Source organism: Lytechinus pictus, chromosome 4 (genome assembly GCF_037042905.1).
Source record: "Lytechinus pictus isolate F3 Inbred chromosome 4, Lp3.0, whole genome shotgun sequence".
NCBI lineage: Eukaryota > Metazoa > Echinodermata > Echinoidea > Temnopleuroida > Toxopneustidae > Lytechinus > Lytechinus pictus.
The window spans coordinates 17,939,637-17,961,020 of record NC_087248.1 but is presented as its reverse complement, the minus strand read 5'-3'; the positions used below and the strand labels follow the sequence as shown (position 1 = coordinate 17,961,020).

Sequence of the window (21,384 nt, the reverse complement as noted above, 5' to 3'; positions counted from 1 at the left end):
TTTTAAAAATGGCCTTGCCCCTCTCAATTCTTAATTCGAGCCCTGCTACTGACTTAATTAAAGTTGGTAGATTTTGTCAAAACAGGCCCAAGACTAAGGGTCCAATTTGTGACACTCGGTAACTTAGCCCAGACTAGGCCTAGAGATTTTTTTTTTTTAATTGTCCACTGCATACGTACTTTTTGCATTGGATATTTGTCGCGTGTGGTTTTAAGGTTCGTTTTAACGCATTCCTTTTTTTTGTTGGAAATTCCTTTTTTTGGCCATAATGATTCCTTTTTTTGCTTGCACAAGGTTGGCAGCTCTGCATTAGCCCTTTTCAAGTCTGGAGAAAAACAAAATCACAAGAGAACGTGATTTTCCCAAAAGAGTTGGTGACAGGATTTGCCATAACCTCTTCAGGGAAAATTACTTGCTCCTGCTGGTGGCATCTTACAACCGTTGCTGCTAAGAAAGCATGCATGCTCAGTAACTACCCAGAGGAACTATGGCTTAACATCCTCTCCAAAGGGCACTAGCATTCGACTTCCCATTGAAAGTAAGTTACAGGGGGTGGGAGCAACCATTCGTGTAACATCAGAAAACGATGAAGATTACGATCCAACAAATTAGACTTGGGTGATAGATCAGTGATATAAAAACAATTTTATTAAGCATATCTCTGTAAAAAGGAACAAATCAAATGTTACTTATCTAAAGCAAATGCCAATGTACACAATATCACAACTATTTCAATAAATTTCCTTCTATCAGTATATTTTTTTCATATCAAACTGTAGGGGCCACTCATTCAAAAATTGAGTTGAATTGTACAAAATTATTTTGTCATTATTCTCCTTCACGTAAAATGGCAACAAACATGCCACAATGTTGTCGGCTTCAAATGACTGAAAGACACTTTATTTCCCTCACATTTACATGCAGTTCCGTATTTGGTTAGCATATTCCCTTTAAATAATTACATCTTTGGCTGAGTTTTATGATTTATCATGTGCAGTAATCAATGCAATCAATGGTAAAAATATATCCACGATCAATCGCTAAACTTTGTTACAGGGCCATAGTAAAGATAGACATACGTGCCTAGTATCCATTTGGAAAAAAAATGGAACATGAATAAAGATAAAAACTCTCGTGGAAGTGCATATACCATTGTCTTTATATGAGAAGGGAGGGGGGGATGACATAAAATGTGAAGTATTTGTATTATTTCTATCACAGTATGATGTTGAATATGGAATATGCCATGATTCCATTTATTTTTTTTTTCATAAAAAAGCCTTAAAAACGGACATACTGAAGCTTTTCGACGTGCACTCATCGGAGTAAAATCGCATGAATGACTAAAACGCTAGAGCAAAACAATATATTTGTTTTTACAACACTGATGTCATGATGATGACTCGTAATTTAGATGCTGTAAAATTGCTTAATGAAGTTAAATCAATACCCTGTTTCACATTCATTTATAATGTTTCAAGTAAAATATATTTCTCAAAAAGTCGGCATCCTTTGGCTTTTAAATACACATAGTACCATTATATTGAAAGACTGTCTTAAGTACAATTGGAAGAATGTTATTCTGTTTCCGTACAATTATAATAAAATTTGTGCATAATCTCGAAACATGAGGAATTGGTTGAAGGAAAAAAAACACATTCCCAAGCTCCACACAAAGCTCCACACAAAGGAACATATGTATATATACATAATATACATTTCTGTGTTAAGCTACATAACTAGTCAATATATCACAAATAAGACAATAGGACTATTTGAAAATACTTTTAAAATTGGAAATGCGAAAATTGATGTATCATCTGAAACAAACAAGTAATAAAAATAATATCTTTAAAATCACAAGCTAATCTGCCTATTTTAAAATAAAAATTTAGGGAAGTAGCACTAGATAATCTGAATTACAAATGCAAGCCCAGTTTACTTGTTACACTAATTGAATCTATATACGAAGGTATTCTATGGTTAAAACTATATCTATCAACTTCATTCTCTAAAGTTTATTCCTTTTACATAATTTACATAAAACCATTTAACTAATGATAAAATATAATGCAATCCCTCTCTCATTTTATCTGCAACATGTGATATATATTACAATAATCAATATCGATTTTGAGGAAAATACATGTTTATCTTCAGTGTTATTGCAAATAGGAAAAAACAAAAATCTGATGGAAATAAAATTGTTCAGATTTTTTTTGTAGGGGAGGGGTATTAAGTTCAGCATCATGATAATAGTTTGGAAAACGCCCTCTTTCGATTAATTCAGTCTCAATTCTCACAAAAAGATTGGGTTTAGCACGATATTGAATACATACAAACATGCAGAGCAAGGTAAACCACACTCCCTCCATTTTTGGGTGAACGAAGAACATTAAAGCAACAACATGCATTCATTTGGCAACATTGAATACAGATAGAAAAATATTTAAACATTTACCCCACATTCTACAAGTGCGATTAAAAGAATAGCTTATGAGCTAGAAGCCAGATTATGGTTTTGAAAAGAATACCCTTGCTGTGAAAATTCATTGCAATAGACATAATATCATGAAAACGCACATGCCACAACCTATTTCCGCCTTTCCTTGATCATATATATTTAAAACGTACCTCAAACATTCCAAATGATAAGATGAAAGAGTTAAAGCTCATAAGAAAATGGAAACTTGAAAGCAAATGGAGAAAGACTGAAAGAGTAAAATTATTTAAAAAAATAAACACTAGAAACTCCCTCATTATACCTGATTGTTCATATTTCATTTCGACAAAAACTACATCTTACACATCATACTTATAGTCTAATTTATCTAAAATTGTTATCTTTGCCTTGTTTGGTCTCTTTTAGACAAGTTGTACGTGTGTTTGTCATATACCGACTAACAGTATTGTTCATTGGTATTTCGTTCAAAAACTTATATACCGTATGATATAAACCAAGAGGTTGAATTTTTATGAAACTAGAAGGCAATTCCTCTATGAATATTTTCAAGATGTTCGCGAATCGCAGCGAAGATAATTTTTTTTTTGCCAAGCTTAAAAAGCGTAACCATGGTTAAATCGATATAAAATTTTACCACATTAAAAGCGATAAAGCTGAAAGACGAAAAAACACGTATTGATTGTCGGAGAAAGGCACATTTTGATATATGAAATATTCATTTATGTTATACCCATCGTGGTATGAATATCCATGCCTTTATGATAAATGAATATTTATTTTATCGCCGACATGAATATTCATTAAGTTCTCATGATTGAGGCATGCGTGCATGGACATTCGGGCCATCATAGTTCCGTGCTCACGACCACGGGTTCCGCATCCTCATCGAAGTTCTTATCGTAGTCAGAGAACATGCTGAGCTCGCCAACCAACTCCTTCTCCAGGTCGAGATCGTTCTGGGGAAGGGGCTTCTTGTCTTCGATCACGGCATCGATTTCGTCGTCGTAGCTGACGTCGTAACTGGCTTTGTTTCTGTACTCCTCGAACTTGGGATTGACTTGGTAGGTGTAGGTTTGGGTCTGCGTGCAGGCAAGGAAGAAGGAAGTGGAGATCGAGGGCGGCAATAAGTGAAGGTGGAAAGAAAAAGGAAAGATGGAGGGAAAGAAGGAAAGAGAGATATAGAGGAAGGAATCGAACAAAAGAGTGCAGAGAAAGGCACAAGAGGGAAGATGAAAATCGGGCAAAAAGTTTTTTTTTTAATGTGGAGAAATGAATCGAGATTCACAAAAGGAAAGTTTGGGGGACATTGAGGCATTGATAGATGGTGTAATAACATATGAAATAGAATTGTCGAGTGGAAGGGACCGAGGGAAAAAAAGAAAGAAAAGAAAATATGGTTGTGGTAAAAACAAAATTAATCATGCAAGCAAAATGCGTAAAAACAACAACGAAAGTAAATGACACATACCATACAAAATCATCACGACAAATATAAATCAAGACACAAACACACAACAGTGTACTAAGCATTCTTGATGCATGCAACAATAATAATTCTAAACATGAATGTAACTTGAAAGACAATGGTGTCCTTTCATGCACAATATACGAAATAGTCCAGATTGTGTCACTCTTCTGAGATTGACTGAAAATATCGTGCGTATATATAGATGGAACATTCATGCAAATCTCAGAGATAATACCAAGCCTACCCTACCCCCCAAAAAAAAAAACATGGTTAAATTGATAGGGGAACAAAAGGGGCCAACTTCTTTAATCCAGTCCTTGTATCAAAGAGGGGAATTCATGGACACAGGGGGCATGCCGACCGACCCCCCCCCCCCCCCCCCCACACCATCGGGAAACGAAAAATGAGGATATGTTTGCATTTCAAAATAATATTCATATTGTCAAACATGACTTCCAACGCGTAAAGTAAAAAAAAAATTTGTGGAGGCCAAACTATATACAGTCACGGATATTTGTCGACCTTACCTTATTTTTCAAAATACAGGGACACGCCTAATGATGTGTCATATTCATAAACAAATAATTTCATCAAAATGTATACGTACTACGTACATTTTACTGCTAATTTCAATACTGTCACTGGCTTGTATGATGTGAACCGCGGTAAATAGGTATCATCGGGACTTTTTGGGGGGGGGTTTGGGGGGCATACACAATTGCTTTGCTTATAGAATGCCTATATCATCTTACAAACGTTTTGATTTTTTTTTGTTCTGTCACTGACAAATATGGTGTTTTTATAATTGAAGAAGATCTTAATCATGTTAACACAAAAATGGCCGTTCTTGCAATCATAACTACCCGGTGGCGACTTTGGATTGGCTGTTGAGCCCTGTTTCCATGGTAATTATCGTTATGATAATGTTACCAAAGTGATAACTCTTTGTAAAACAGGTCCAAGCTAATGCTATGTGGAGATGGGCCTAAACGATCGTGAATCAGATACGTGCGTCAAATTTACAATTGCTACAAAAGGAATTTATTGCCCCCTCGCATTTCCTATCTTTACATTAATTGTAACGCGGAAGGATCTACCTTATGGTTGATATCTTCCATAAGCCTATGACTAACCATGTAGACCTAGTATATTGTTAATAAAGGTTTACAATCAGATAACTTAACTTATTGCATCTGAGATCAAGAGCTTATGAAACCCGCGTGTCCGAGGGAGCTTTTCATGCAAAGGTTTGCCTGTGACTTTCACTGACCAATTTGCTCTCAGTCAGTCCGAGTGCAAAGAAGTTTGCAGTACGTAGCTCATAACAATTGTCAAGATCGCTCAGTAACAAATCTCTTCACATGAAATCATCCCCAGATTTAGCATATTCAGGGGCAGATCAAGGATTTTCCAAAGGGGGGAGGGCATACTGTACAGTAGAAATTCTTCACTTGCATGTGCATGACAAATATCTTTTGTGTGCCTCTTAAAAGGGAGGGGGGCACGGGCCGGTTATGCCCCTACCGGGATGCGCCACTGAGCCTATTTATCACTTCATGAACAGGACCACACTTGAAAAAAGTAAAGATCTGCATGTAGTAGCCTCTTATTGGGCAATTTCTGACATAACCTTAAACTCTGATTGGAGACTCGACGTCGTCGTCATAATCGAGTCGAAGTCGTAAAACGACCCACGATCCTTACCACTTCCTCGTCGACGTCCATGGCGATGTAATCGCTGTCGGTATCAACACTTTTACTTCCCTGCCTTGCCGGGATAGGCTTGGGTTCGCCCGTGTCGTAATCCCGCTCACTGGGCCTCGACTGGGGAAAGAAAACGATAGAGATGACAAAACGGACCCCTTCGCATTTGATCGATCTTATAAAAAATGGCATATGTTGAGTAGGCCTACATTATCCCCCTGAATTGATAATTATCTAAATTTCAAATATTTGATTTTTTTTAGCTCGAGAATCGAGTGCGGGATTCAAGTCCCTTTTCTAACTGTTAAAAGGCACCATCGACACAAATTAACATTTGATTTTATCACTGGGATACAGATAGGGCATTGGGAGTTGCCCCCCCCCCCCCCCCCGAAAAAAGGTTCCACGACCGAAAAGGAAAAGGAAAAGAGATAGGAAAAAGAGAGGAATCAAATTAGGGGAAACAAGTAAAATATTAAGTTATTTTCTCGACATTTTGTTAAAACATGTCACAACAGTAAAGTCCATTTTATAAGGGATTATGTTTTTGCTCGCTCACTTGCGACTTTTTCGAAAAATTATTTCTTACGCTTTGTTCTCCCCCCCCCCCCCCCCCCCCCCCCCCCCCCGTCCTCTGGTGTGATTCATTATTATGCCACTGGATTTTATAGATGGTTTGAAAACAACGCGTAATTACCTGGTATGGTTGGACGTCCGGTCCGTAACCGACGGAGTCTATTTCAAGATGAGAGAATCCAGTAAAAGCAGGGTTGACATTGCCATTCATCTCCGTCTCGATGGGACCAGAGCGTGGTCGAGTGCTTCGACGAATCTCGGAGAGCTTCTCCAGTTTCCTGTGCTGCCTCGATCTCCAGAAGCAGAAACTGATGAGGAGCACGAGAATGATTGCGACGATGATGGCGCAGAGGCTCCAGGCGATGACGGAGGTGGTGTTGTTGCTGGCCACGCGGATGGGGAAAGTGCTGACACCCTGGCCGTGTTCGTTGACCGCCGTGCATTCGAGGAGAGCGGCGTCATCGTCCTGCACGTCATTCAACGAAAATATGTTATTAGCTATATGCATAATACTGATATAGACATGATAGATATAAAGATGTAAGCAATCCGACTTGATTGCAATATTTTTTACAAATTAATTTACAAATGGAGAAGGGGGTGGTCGTGTCCGTCGATCATCACCGCTCTTTTCTGCGTGGTCATTGTGGTAACAGCAAATGATCTCCGTGACCACTAAAATCCATCATTCCTCCTGATTATACGGGAATCAACCGATGATTTAAGGAGCTGTTTTCACGGATAAAAAAAATCATTCTATATAGCAATCAAGAATAATCCGCGAGTTTAGGAGGGTGACGTAATCCAGCATTTCCTGTTTATGTGTCGAAGATTCGCCAAACTTAGGCATACCTGTTTCAGAAACATCTCCATATTTTGTTAAACTCGACATTAACGCGGAACACATTAATAAGACATTCAAACTTAAGCTAAATCCTGTCGAAAGAAAAAAGTTCATCTAAAAACCTGCGCAGTTACATGCTATTTTTGTGAGGAGGGGCATGATCTAAATTTGACATCACTTTTTTCCAATTTTTTCAATGGAATAAAACGAGTTAAAGGGATGGTCCGGGCTGAAAATAGTTATATCTTAATACATAGCATAGAATTCACTGAGCAAAATGCCGAAAGTTTCATCAAAATCGGATAACAAATAATACATTTATTGAAGTTTAAAGTTTAGCAATAGTTTGCGAAAACAGTCGTCATAAATATTCATTAGGTGGGCTGATGATGTCACATCTCCACTTTCTGTTTTCTTATGTTATTACATAAAATCATAATTTTTTCATTATTCCATACTTGTGTGAATAATATGTCTCCCTTATAATGAAATAAGTTGCATCAATAAATATTTAATGCACTGAATCAGTTGTCAATCCAATTTTTCTAGTTCTTGGAGGAAAACAATTGAATAAACCTAATTTCATATAATAAATTTATTTATTTATTTATTTATTTTGTTTTATTTATTTTATACTGCAGGGTAGGCCTGTTCAGTTCTTAAAATTGCTTTACAAAGGCGCCCTGCAGTTTAAAATACATGTCAAGATAACTATGAACAACAACAACAAACAACAAAAGAACAAGTGGGGATGTGACATCATCAGCCCACCTAATGAATATTCATGACGACTGTTTTCACAAAAATATTGCTAAACTTTAAAATTCAATAACTTTGTTATTTGTTATCCGATTTCGATGAAATTTTCGGCATTTTGCTCAGTGAATTATTTTCTATTTATTAAGTCGTAAATAATTTCAGCCTGGACCATCCCTTTAATACAGAGTTACGAGACACATTTCTTTCACGTTTCTATCTTTTTTTATACTCATCTTACGTCTTTCTTCTTTTTTTTTCTCACTACTTGAAATATAACAGGGGCGATGGCCCATTTTCCACCCCTAGGTTGGGGAATGGGTGCGCTACTATGTGAGACAGTATGTCGGGCAAACCGTGATATTTGGGATATTTTTACATGTAAATCGACATTCAATTCGGGGAATTGCTTGTGAAAATACACACTAGGGGGTCCGTTTCATAAAACTTGTTACAAATACAAATTTGCAATAACAGTTAAAAGCTACTGAGACCCTTCTATCTGATTGGCTGATGGTAAATATGTTTTAGAAAGTGTACATTTGTTATTAAAACAAGTCTTTATGAAATCGGACCCAGATTACTGACCTCAATCTCTCTGGATTTTCAAAACTTTCCAGAAGTTTTAGAGGATTTTTTTTTCTACGAGATCTTTAATATTCTTTTTAATGAGTGCATTGTTTGCTTGCTAAATCGCAGAATCTCGGTCTTTCTTAGGGAAAATCAGGGGTCCGTTTCACAAAGAGCTATATCAATTGTAACTTTTTAATTCTAGAAACTACCATACAAACATTTATTTTTATTGGCGGTTGAGCAACATTATCATAGTAGTTGCCCTAATGGCAAAATTACAGTAGTTGTAACGCTTTACATTATAAAACGGGCCCCAGAAGTTAATACTCTGCACTCTTAAAAAGGTTGGGCAAAACCCTAATTTTTAACCATCACTGCATGGGCAACATACTGTCCACACAACTATTGGTTAAAATCTGTCCAAATTGGGTTATAAAAAGGTAATAATTGGGTTATAAATTTGCTCAATTGGGTAATAATTACCCCGAATATAAATATTTTTTACCAACATACATTACCCAACACAGTGGACAGTATGTTGTCCAACATTTTAAGTGTGTGTAACTTTAATAAGCATGGTTCATTAACTTCCATTCTTGAAGTCATAATACATCGGGGAATATACAGATATGATATTGCACCCCATAATTATTATCATGTTTGTCGGATAAAATGAAGTTAGCTCTTGTTTAAGAACGGGATTTTCGCTTGATTTGATTATGTATTTATATTTGATTAGAAACAATTAATCTAAATGAAATCACATGGAGTTCACCACCATTTTGCCAATTCTAGTGGTACTTGCGAGGTCAGTGGTAATTTACATCAAATACTTTTAATTCAAAACAATATGAAATCCTATACCTACCACATGTGTGTCGCGCACAAACTATGATTTATCATTTGAGATTATATACAAAGCATACGTTTAATTTCACTTTGATATTAGCCCTATTTAGCTAATTTCGTATTCTCGCTTGCATACAAGGCCATACACATGGCCAAATATTTCAAAAGAATAGGGTGGTATTTATTCAGCTCGTGCGGCACCCTCGTTTTCACAGCGACTTTCTTTTGTCATTCAATCACGTACTCTTTAAACATTTACTAAGAAAACTAACTTCAGAATCAGACAAAAATATTAGCATCAACTGCATGACATGGTATGAGGACAAACTTTTCGTGATTTCATAGCTAAAAGTTTACTTGGATATTTGTGCAGTATAGGGCCTAATCTTTGGGAATTGCTTCCGAAATTAAATTACCAGTTATGGCATTTTTTTTTTCATTCATTCATTTTAACGAAATTGTCACGTGGTGACGATTCATATCATGGAACTGACGATGTCAAGCAATCAGCCTTTCTTTTGAGTTTTATTTCTAGGAACATTTTTATTCCAGTTGTGTAAAACTTAGTTCGATTCCTTCAAGGAACACGAAAACTCATCTAGCATATGGAAAATTGGGCCATAAAATTTGCTAATCATTTCGATAACATGGATAATGATTGATATTGATAAAAGGAAGTCGGGCAGCTCAAACCAAGCATGAATTGATACAGGAAGAAAGAGTTTGAACTGAAAATGGAGAATAAGAATGGGGGGTATTCAACCAAATTTGTTAGAAAAATGATATCAATAGTTTGCGTGTTATACATTAAATTTCAAACACAAAACAGGTATTCAATTGCATTTCCCTTTTATTGCAGAGAAAATACAATTTATGGGGGTGTTTTGACGAAAATATTGTCAAGTTCCTTTGGTTTTTTGTATCATTATGTACTTGGAAAATTGTGTACAATTAAATATTTACTTCGTTTGGCTTTTATGGTTTTTTGTTGAAGAAGAAGATGATGATGATGATAATGAAGAAGAAGAGGAGGAAGAAGAAGAGGAAGAAGAAGAAGAAGAAGAAACAGAAGGTGACGAAGAAGAAGGAGGAGGGGGAGAGGGAGAAGGAGGGGGAGAAGGAGAAGAAGAAGTTTCACCATGCCCATGCAGAACGGACAATGGAAGCGTTATGTCAACATTCCATTTTCGGAGACGAAACTAATATTTTCTCGCCAAGGCTAACATGTCCGAAGATAATAGTAAAGTAGTAGGTTATTCAAATATGTATTCTAAAGCTTAGAAATTATTGTAACGCTAGGTCTCGACGTAACGGGATAAATTTTAAAGATATATATCAGTAATGGAAGAATTGCCACATTAAATAAAACAATATCAATATGCAGACGTCGAAAATAACAATTTGTGATCATTGTATTATTTTATTACAAGTCACCAGAAAAGAGAGTATAGAATATGAAATATAACTTACAATGGCCTTTTCTTCTCTTTCGTATAAATTATGGCAAACAACATAAATGCGAGGAAGATTAACTTGTCTTGAATTTCTTATTGTTGTCCTACGTTCCAAAACTGATAACTATGACACAACTGTTAACCTAACTTGAGCATTTCTCATGTTCCTGCGCTGCCTTAAAGCTAGGCATCGATGTTGTTCTTTTTTTTTATAAAGACAATACGCTTATGACAGAGCTGCTTATGACGTTAATATGCTGACCCTCATCACGAATAAATGTGTCAAGGGTTGCAGCATCCACTTCATCAGCTGGTAGACCGTTCCAGTTCTTCACATGGAAGATACTCTGGGCTGGGATCTACATGTGCCAAGTTGAAATCGTCAAAATTAGAGTGATGATGGCGGGATAAATTTGTATGTGATCAATGAGCAGTAAGCAATATCATCAGACGAAAATGAATAGGACAGAAAGATAGAAATAACCCCCGTCATTATGGCATTCGTATTCATATTTAACAATACCACAATCACCCACGGTAGTCTGTGAGAGTAGACCTACATGACTTGTGTAGATCTACATGAAAATTGTAAATGAATATCAAAATTAATGATTGCAGTCTTGACATGAATTAGGGGAGGGGAGCTTTAAAAAAACATCAAATTAATGCATCTCATAGTCATTGCATGTTACCACTCTGACTCTAGGCGAGGATTATCACATTCACGTGATATAATTATGAATAACATAATTCGGTCTAAATTCGTCATTATTACCTCATCCATATCAGGGAGGGCCAAGATCGTATTGCTCTCTTCAAGGATAGCCCTATTGAATCGACGATGGTATCTGTACTCGATGACCTCCTCATTGTACTTCCAAAAATAGACGAATACATTAGGGTTTCCCGTAGCCGAGCACCGAAACCGCCCTTCATGACCAGCCCTGATCTCGCCAACAGGTTCGATTGTGACTTCGGGAGGGAAGGTAACATCGAGGACGATCTGACACTGTCTGTTGCGGTCCGACTCCGACGCGCAGGTGAACCGTGCCTCGTTCATCGAAGCTTCAGCCGTAAACGTCGTCATGATTAACGTCGGGATCGTCGCTGTCGAGTTAGACGACGACGTCAACGAACTCGAATCTTGATTCCACGTCAGGGAGTTGTTGGTAAAGATAGAGGCGCAATAGATCGTGATGTCTGACCCGACATGGACAGTGCGCCTTGGGGAAGCCCAGCAAGCCGGTGCGCCGGTCGGGCTCAACGTCGCCACCGTCAACGAAGCCTCTCTTGTCTGGGCAATCTGCGTCGGCGCGACGTTCAGATCTCCCCTTCCAGGCTGAAACAAAAGACATATATAGTCTCCATCATCTTCAGCCGTTACATCATTGATCACAAGATTATAGTCGTTGATTCTTGGATCACCAATGATCTCGTATTTATTTATATAGCGGGAAGGTACATCATAATCGGGTCCTATGAAGTCGTTGGTAGCAGCCGGCGTTATCCAATACACAAGCGAGCCTTCCGGACGGTTAAACACTCGACATGTCATCGTAACTTTGCTCCCGACAACGACTTCTGTATCTTGTGGCTGCACAGAGAAATACTGTCCTGAGGAACAACTTATAAAGCACATAGCAGAAAATAAAAGCGTCAAAAAATGATTACTGGTTGACGCCATGATTGATGTAGGCAGCTGTCAGAATCACCACACACGAAAGTGATAGGGGAAATTATGTCAACATGTGACGTTTTCCTCGAAGAATGAGTCGTTTCTAGATATTAAGATGCGCATTAGAACATCTCTGCATTTAGTCCTCCCATTGTAAGTCGAAAAGTGATATCCCAAACGTAAAATTTGCACCTTTTTGTTGGTATCTTGGAAGAAACAACGCACATAATGTCCTCAACAAGTGGCGGTAGCACGAATCCAACGCCAATCCACCGGTTTCATTCGGCGCTCCTGTATGCACGGTGTATGTTTGTGTACAGTAGACCACCAGCTCATTTCTCGCGCATCGCGAGATTTTCCCTCAATTTCCCCATAAATTCACCGGCTGTCTTACGTAGATCGCACTCCCACAATTATACACTCACAACCGTTCTCTCAACAATACAATTGACTCACCCTTTTGTACAATAGACGAGATTCTACAATGGGACAATTGAATTTGAATAAAGAAAGCAAACGAGCGAATGCACTCGATCAGTAAAGACCGTGTGTGTGTAGGTTTGAGCTGCGGGGAAAAAATGGTTTGGGGTAGTCAACCATGTCAATTACTCTGTAGATTATCTGTTCTGACTTTTGTGTCGTAACGACCGGAATGAATAAATCGACACACCCAATAGAACACTCCTCTCTTTTATTTTATTGAAACTTTCAGGGACTCTCTTGCAAGTAGATTATTATAGCACTGTAGAATTAATAGCTCTGAATTTAATAGGTATATATTACCACCTCCGTTTTCTTTTTATATATATGTTGTATTATTTTGTTGATTCTTACTCCTAATAGAACGAATTTTGATTTAAATGTCATCATTATCATCTATTTGGGATGTAAAATATACTATCGTCCAGTTTTTATTTGATATTTAGCTTGTCATCTCACTCTAATGGCATAATCATTTTGTGTCGATGATATCATATATATGCGTTTTAGTATTATTATCTGTATTATTAAATGATAGGTGTAAGTATATGAAACTTGAACACAAAACTTAAAAAATAACTCCCTCCACCCCTCCCCCTCTCACTCTCTCCCTCTCTTCGGCTCTTTGTGTCCCCACGCCATCTCCCCCTCTTTTTGCTCTCTCGCTTCGTTTGTTTGCAACTTGTTATAACTATGTTCCATCAGCCAAATCTAGCCCCCTAAAAATTTGGACTCATTACGCCACTGTGTTTGAGGGTGTGACGGATGGGTGTGGGTGGTTGAGGGTGTGTGTGTGTGTGTGAGGGTGCCTGGTTGTGTGAATGTGCCAGGGAGGAGAGAGAGGGGAGGAAAGAGAGAAACCAAGACATATAGAAAAATGGGGGAGGAAATACCGAGATGAATATCACCATGAATACCACAGCTAAACGATATGTAAATATGATTTGTTCTCTGATAACAAACCAGACCTTGGTATATTAAACGTTTCAATTATTCTATTAGGAATGTGTATTATTGACTGATCTTTTGTAAAGAGTGGACGATAATGATTCTGTTTATTCAGGATAAAATTGTCTGCATAATATACCCGTTCCAAATGCACTTACATTTGTATTTATGCTAACAACTGTTCATTTAAGCCTTAATATACCGACTTTGAATTGTGATTTCAGATTAATATCGTATTTCGAAGTAAGAGTTGACCAAATAAGCGTGATATAAGGTAACTAATATTAATGGGACAATCGTTCTATATTGCAATAAAGTGGGCGCAAAGTACCCTCCCCCCGTTTGTTTCTTTGCTTATTTCCGAGAAAGTACTATTACTTCTACTTCTTCTACTACTACTACTACTACTACTACTACTACTACTACTACTACTACTACTACTACTACTACTACTACTACTACTACTATACTACTACTACTACTACTATAATACTACTATTACTACTACTACTACCACATCTACCACTACACCTATAGTAAATCATCTTCGTCTCTTGTTCTTTGTTTTCTTTCTCTTTTTCACCAACTTTATCACCTTAATTTCACCATCATCGCCATCAATAATATCGTCGTCGTCATCATCGTCATCAAAGGTATCAACAACACCGTGATCACCAACAATGATGAAATAATTATCAACTACTTCACCATTATCATTATCATCAGCACTATCATCAGCACTATCATCATCACCGATGCATTCAATCTATCTCGGCATCATAATCGTAAGCATGATCATTACCACTACCAATTTCATCATCGTCATCATCGTAACCATCTCCATCATTGCTTTCATCACGCTTAGCAACATCGTCATAATGTTCATCAGCGTCTCCCTCATCATCACCATCATCATGACCATTCCCATTACCACTGGAACAATGACATTCCAACCGCCATCACTAATTTTATCATCAACACAATCGTGCTATTGGTAGCGTTATCATATTCGGCATCATATTCGCCGTTTAACATCGCTATCAAACATGACTTAAGTTATTAAACTCAACACAATATTATCATAGAAAACGAAGTTTATAGTAATATTAGCAAAACTCTTTTCCTCGACGGTAAATACATGTACTGCCATGAGTGTGTGCTAGAAAATGCGTCGATTTCAGGTTAGAACAAAATGATTGTCGAAATAACGATGGAAATACAAATGAAAGACAGTGTATATTGAAAGACAAAAACACAAAATGAATATAAATTGATAAATTATGAATTGTCACAAACATTGCAATCGATTTCTCTTAATATACTTTTAAAAAGTGAATGATTGTGCCCATTTATCCTATTGAAATTCTTCGTATTACATGTATATGTTTACTAAGTACCAATTTTATGTATTTTTATAGGGATATACATATCTAAATAAATAGAGTAAAATACACTTAGCTAAATGTTGAAAATTTCGTCAAAATCGGATAACAAATAACGAAGTTATTGAATTTTAAAGTTACGCAATATTTTGTGAAAATAGTTATATGCACGTCATCCTGAATATTCATTAGGTGGGCTGATGATGTCACATCTCAACTTTCCTTTTTCTTATGTTATTACATTAAATCATAATTGCTTCATTTTTCCATACATGTGTGAACAATGTGTCTCCTTCATAATGAAATAAGTTGCAGCAATCAATATCTAGTGCATTAAATCAGTTGTCAATCCAAATTTTTCAGTTCTTGGTAGAAATAAATTGAATTAACCTAATTTCATATAATAAAATACAAAAGAACAAGTGGGGATTATGACATCATCAATTTGCTTAATGAATATTCATGATGGCATGCCTAGAACTGTTTCACAGGAATAATGCAAATGTTTAGAATGCCATAACTTTGTTATTCCTTATCCGATTTTGATCAAATTTTTAGTGTTTTGTTTATCCGATTCTTCTTTATCTGTTTACATCATATTATTTTCAATCCGGAGCATCCCTGTAACTTCACTCAATAGCTCGCAACAATGGATTAGAAATAAATCGTGATTTTAGTGTGTGTTGTGCCACTCTAAATTACAGGGATTTAAAATTAGTCCACATGGACTGTAGTTAGGGACCAATCGAATTCCGGATTTAATTGAATCCTTCAGATTCCTTTTTTAAATCTCGAAAGATTTAAATTTAATTTGAATTTAAATCATTTGAGATTTAAATTTAAGTCTTTAGGATTAAAACAAAATCCAGAAATCGATTGGTCCCTAACTACAATCCATCTAGACTTATTTTAAATCCCTGTAATTTAGAGTGTGAGGGAAAACCCGGCTTAGTTCAAGAGGAAGGATTAATCAGAGCTTGCACACACAAAATGGGTAAAAATGACACAAATAATAAGTAAATAATACGTTGAATACGGTTGAATAACAACACAAAAACTTAAAACCAATAACAAACATAAGATTATAAATTAATCTTATAAATTTCAATGCCCATATTCTGTGACATAAAATTTTAGAATTACTGAAACTCAAATGATTTTGAGGATCACTCCATTCTATTACAGTAGGCCTATACATCATGAGGTTAATCAGACACGAATGTATCCTTGTCAAGTGATTTGAATAAAATGTTTTCTTGCAATGCCACAATTCAGACATATTGTTGATTAAACATTTCCTGAAACAATTATTTATCGAGGTAAATGTATATTATCTATGAAATTTCGATAATCCAATTTACTATCGCTTTTGCAAATATTTTTGTATGCGAATAAAACCTTTGCAATAGGTTAATAGGGTACATATTGATAAGCTAAATTTGCCGAGAAAGGGTGCACAGACAATCTGATTCTGAACTGTGAAATTGAAACTACCACAAATATTAACAATGACACAAATTTCTCATTGTACCTGTGCTGTGGGTGTGTGAGCATTTTTTTTCATTAAAGAAAAGGTTATCAATAAAAAAAACTAACACAATCATCTGTACCTCAATACCATGATCAATAATGGCACAAGATGTCCTTCAGTTGCCTTTGGAATAAAAGAATAATATAATTACAAATGTTCATCACCGAGTATATTCATACCAACGTTCTTGCTGAAGTCTAGCTCGGCATAGATGACCGATTCCGATTGTCGCGTCGCACTGCTTCCTGGCTCGGAGATGTTCCGAGGGGAAGTAGATGAAGCGCCCGATGGACTTGACGACTTCCTAGAGTTCTTTTTTCTTGTGAATCTGTTTTTCCTCCCGACCGAAGCATCGAGATTGTTAATACCGGAATGGTTTGTACCCTGTGACGTTCCGGGCTGTGACTGGTCAATTTGATTGTCGATTGATGTCGTAGACGTGCTGCGTGGAGTTATATTGTGATCGACACTCACCGGGGATGTTGATTTTGGTGCGTCCCTGCTTGAAGAGGTTGATGACGAGACTGAAGGTGATGGTTCTCGTTGAGATTGCCCCGATCTGCTAGAGAGCGTGCGTTTTTTCTTCATTCTTCTGAGTTCAGAAGGTCGAAGCTTTTCGACATCGGATGGCTTCTTCGGCGCCACCGATTCCCTGTTGTGGTTCATGTTTTGACGTAAGGTGCTGTTGGGGGATTTCTGAGCTATGGTTGAAGGACTGATAATGGACGATAAGAGATCTGGTTGGCTGTCACTCAGGGTGGGATTGTCAACACTATCCCCTCCGACAGCCTCATCGCCATCGCCATCATCATCGTCATCATCTCGGATTATGGTTGTAAAGCCACGACCAGCTGCGATGGCCTCGGCATCGAGAACCATCTGGGGCTCCACTGGTTGTTCCTGACAAAAACGACACCGTCGATGTCGAAAGAGAATGAAGAGAACGATGACAAAGAGGAGGATGACCACGACACTAAGAATCCCGACGATGATGAACGGAATCAGGGCAGTGGTTCCCGAGTTCGAATCGCTCTCGGGGTACGGACCGAGCGTGCACTGGTAGCGCTGGTCGAGCCCTGGTAGGGAGGCATTACACGTGAAGGTGATAGAGGAGTCACTGGGTACTATTTCAAAGTGTGACACACTCACCATGGTGTCATCGCGTGTTATACTACCCGGGCCAATTAGCGCACCATTACGTAGCCATTGAAGCGAAGTCGACGACGACCCCGTAGACGAGCACCCAAGTTCGACACTATCACCCACGAGCGTCCGCTCACTTTCCGGTGTCTTCTCGCACACGGGTATCCACGATGTTGGAAGCACAGTCAGCGTCGCGTTCCGCGTTGACGCGGTTCCGTAACTGCAGCCGTAGAGCCCGCTATCGCTTAACCGCGTCGCGTTAATGAAGAGGTTATAATGACCGTCGTTGCGGTCACCGGCAATGAAAAAGCGGTTGTCTCGCGTGTTGTAGAGTTCTTCCTTGACCGGGGGATCGCCGGTGTAGCGGTGCCAGAAAACCGGCCTTGATACTATGTCCCCATCGAAGACACAGTCAAGTGTTACCGCTCGAGGAAAAACAACCGCTACGTCTGTTGGCTGGAGAACAAATTGGCTCGCCACGAGTGATACATCCCACCATGATAGCAAGAACAATGCGAGATGAAACGGTCTGCTATAAGCATCCATTGCGATTTATATTTTCATAATCCCTGTCAGTCACATAAGTATTGCCAGTCGCATAAGATGTGGAAACGATGGAGACCTCGCTGATGTTATCCTGTGACCATGGGCATGATTAGCGTACCAGTGACTGAAACAAAATGAAAGACAAAAGATGTATGATATAATGAGTATCAAAGATAAAGGAATCATGAAAATTGCCATTATAATCAGCATAGACATTAACATCGTGATAATCATTAAGAGCAGCATCATTGGCATCACCACATCATCATCGTCATGATAATTTCTTGTTATCATCACCACTATTAAGATCATCACCAAAATCGGCATATCGTCGTCATCACAATCTCATCACCATCATCATCACTGTCATCACCACAATTAACACGATTACCCCTCGTCACAATCATTCCCCACCACGATCACCATCATCATCATCACCATCATCATCATCACCATCATCATCATCACCGCCATCATCACCATCATCATCATCACCATCATCATAATCACCGCCATCATCATCATCATCATCACAATAATCATCATCATCACCATCATCATCATCACCATCATCATCATCACCGCCATCATCATCATCACCATCATCATCACCACCATCATCATCTCCACCACCATCATCATCTCCACCACCAACACCACCACCACTTTAGCCACTTTTACTAACACCACTTACATCACAATTATCATCATCGCCATCAACCTCATAATCATCACCATACCTCCATCATCATAATCAACATTTACACCATCACCATCGTGATCACTATCATCACCACTGTCACCATCATCGTCAGCATCATCGTCGTCGTCGTCATAACTATCACCATCAAAATTTCCATCATCATCACTAGAGTCATCACTATAGGCTTTACCGTCATCATTATCCATGGCGGAGGTCAACATCCCCACCATCACCAACGTCTTCTCTTTCGTTACCAAATCAATAATTCTACAAAGCTCGCCCAATCATCCATCCTCGTTGTCAACCCTCTCCTCCCCCCCGGACATACAACCATTTTTATTATCTCGAAATACACCTCAACCATGGATTTGATTCCGATCAAAGTTGATTGAATGCAAATCTGTATCAACTAAAAAAAGTAATTGCACTCACACAGTTTCTTATTAAATTGTTAAACAAGTATATTTCAATTAATATCAAGAATATTATATTATCATTTCAATGCCAATATCAATCACATAACTCGAACGTATCTAAGGCAATAAAACTATTGTATGTACACATTCCCATCGAGTCTATCATATCCTTATTAGTTTCATAAAATCACGTGGTTTTTTTCTAAAATAATGATCTAAACAATAATTATGTTGATACTTACTAACCTGAAGATTCAATTTTTCGTGTGCATCTGCAGAAAATGAAAGTAGACGATGATACACACTCGTTTACGTCGGCTATTCCATTCATTAACTTGTGTATTTCGGCTTCGATCTGCTTTCTACCTACGATAACACAGTCTACCTGTATGCTGTGGCTATTCTCCTATTCACATGATTCATGTCATGTTTTCGGTTGATGTTGACGAATATTTGACCATCGTTATCTTCACCTCCCGACGAAAAGCAAGGAAATCTTCTTGCTGAAATTTAAACGTTAACCCAAAACATGCTCTATTGTCACGATTGTACTCCAAACGGCAGTCCGTTGGTTGGAAGTGTATTATGATCCATTGTGTTGCCCACACAATACTTGCGTCTTAGCGCAGACGACACGCCTGACCGATCCCAAAAGGATCGATCGATATCCCGAGCCTTTGCCACACGCAAACAGAGATATATCATGACTCAATGCCTGGCATTTGTTCTCTTTTGTGTGATTCCAAGACTCGATTTGTTTCATATGCAAATCATATAGGTCACTGTGTTTTTTGTGGCGGAGTACAAAAACAGTCAGGTTCACCTTTCAAGGATTGGCTTGAGCAGAAAAAAAAGCGAAATATGGAAGAATATCCAAGTTTCCCATGGTGGCTTTGAAAGTGAAACAGAATTGCCATATTCTTTTCTCTGGGTAAAAAAAATCGCTATGAAATTGCAGGTGTAAGGTGGGGTTGAGGGGCGTCCCTTCTTATCTGAAAATACCCCAAAATCCAAGCATCCATTTTCAAATCTGAAAAGAAAAAAAAGATAACATATTTCAAATATGGAACATAATTATCAAAAATACGTTTCCTTCATGATAAATGTCGCTCAGCCGATTATAATAATTCGAAAAAGAGACAGTTCTCAAAGCTTTATTCATTTTGTATCAGACGACAATGGTGATGGTTTCCGTGCGACTCAATTAAAAAAAGGGTTATTTTGTTAACTATTTCTTTATTTAAGCGGAACATCAAAACCAGAAAACAGAGGGGCTTCATTCCCCTCATCGTATGGTACTTTTAATCCATTCTTATTTTTTAGCTGAATTCATAGCAAAAACAAGATTCAAAAGTGAATTAGAAAGATTTGAGATTTATTTATTTCCTTTCACGAGATGTAAAGAAAAACACCATAACAACAGGTAAGGAATTTCCTTTTCTTTCGTATAACACCTATAATCTGTTTCATCCGAATGAAGCTATGGAAGTTTTTATCAAAACATAGCAATTAGTAAAAATGGGGCCCTTTTGGGGATGTGGGATATTTTGCAACAAATTTGTAGAGGTATACCCTGTTGTCATGGTTATCTAATTCGTCTTATGATTTAGCTAAATATTAAAAATGGTTTTGAAATTTTGTGCGATGACGTACATGAACACGTTATGTCCGCTGTTTTTGTTTTTGTCAGGTTTGGTCCTCTGCTTATTGAAGAAATATTTAATTGATATTCGAGCAATCAAAAGTGGAACAGTATTCTATAATTTCATCATTGGGGCTTGGTACAAAAATAGATAGATAGATAAATAAATAAAAAAAATAGATAGATAAATAAATAGATAAATGGTATTCATTATGATAAAATTCAATTCT

General features: G+C 37.6%; 2 protein-coding genes across 3 annotated transcripts; both read right to left on the bottom strand.

Moving 5' to 3' along the window:
• Positions 1 to 630: 630 nt before the first annotated feature.
• On the bottom strand, positions 631 to 14,114 carry LOC129258907 (uncharacterized). Its single transcript, XM_054897145.2, has 4 exons — positions 11,464 to 14,114; positions 6,334 to 6,678; positions 5,637 to 5,756; positions 631 to 3,543 (listed from the first exon to the last, which is right to left on the bottom strand). Exons 1-4 carry the CDS (start codon positions 12,370 to 12,372, stop codon positions 3,310 to 3,312), a joined length of 1,608 nt encoding a protein of 535 aa, XP_054753120.2. The 5' UTR covers positions 12,373 to 14,114; the 3' UTR covers positions 631 to 3,309.
• Positions 14,115 to 14,867: 753 nt separating this feature from the next.
• Positions 14,868 to 20,222, bottom strand: LOC129258908 (uncharacterized protein DDB_G0271670-like). 2 transcript variants are annotated; one of them, XM_064098533.1, is made up of 2 exons: positions 19,759 to 20,222; positions 14,868 to 18,517 (listed from the first exon to the last, which is right to left on the bottom strand). In XM_064098533.1, exon 2 carries the CDS (start codon positions 18,391 to 18,393, stop codon positions 16,852 to 16,854), a length of 1,542 nt encoding a protein of 513 aa, XP_063954603.1. In that variant the 5' UTR covers positions 18,394 to 18,517; positions 19,759 to 20,222; the 3' UTR covers positions 14,868 to 16,851. The 2 variants fall into 2 exon arrangements, with proteins under 2 accessions (XP_063954603.1, XP_054753121.2); XM_054897146.2 differs by having other exon boundaries at positions 19,755 to 20,092.
• Positions 20,223 to 21,384: the final 1,162 nt, after the last annotated feature.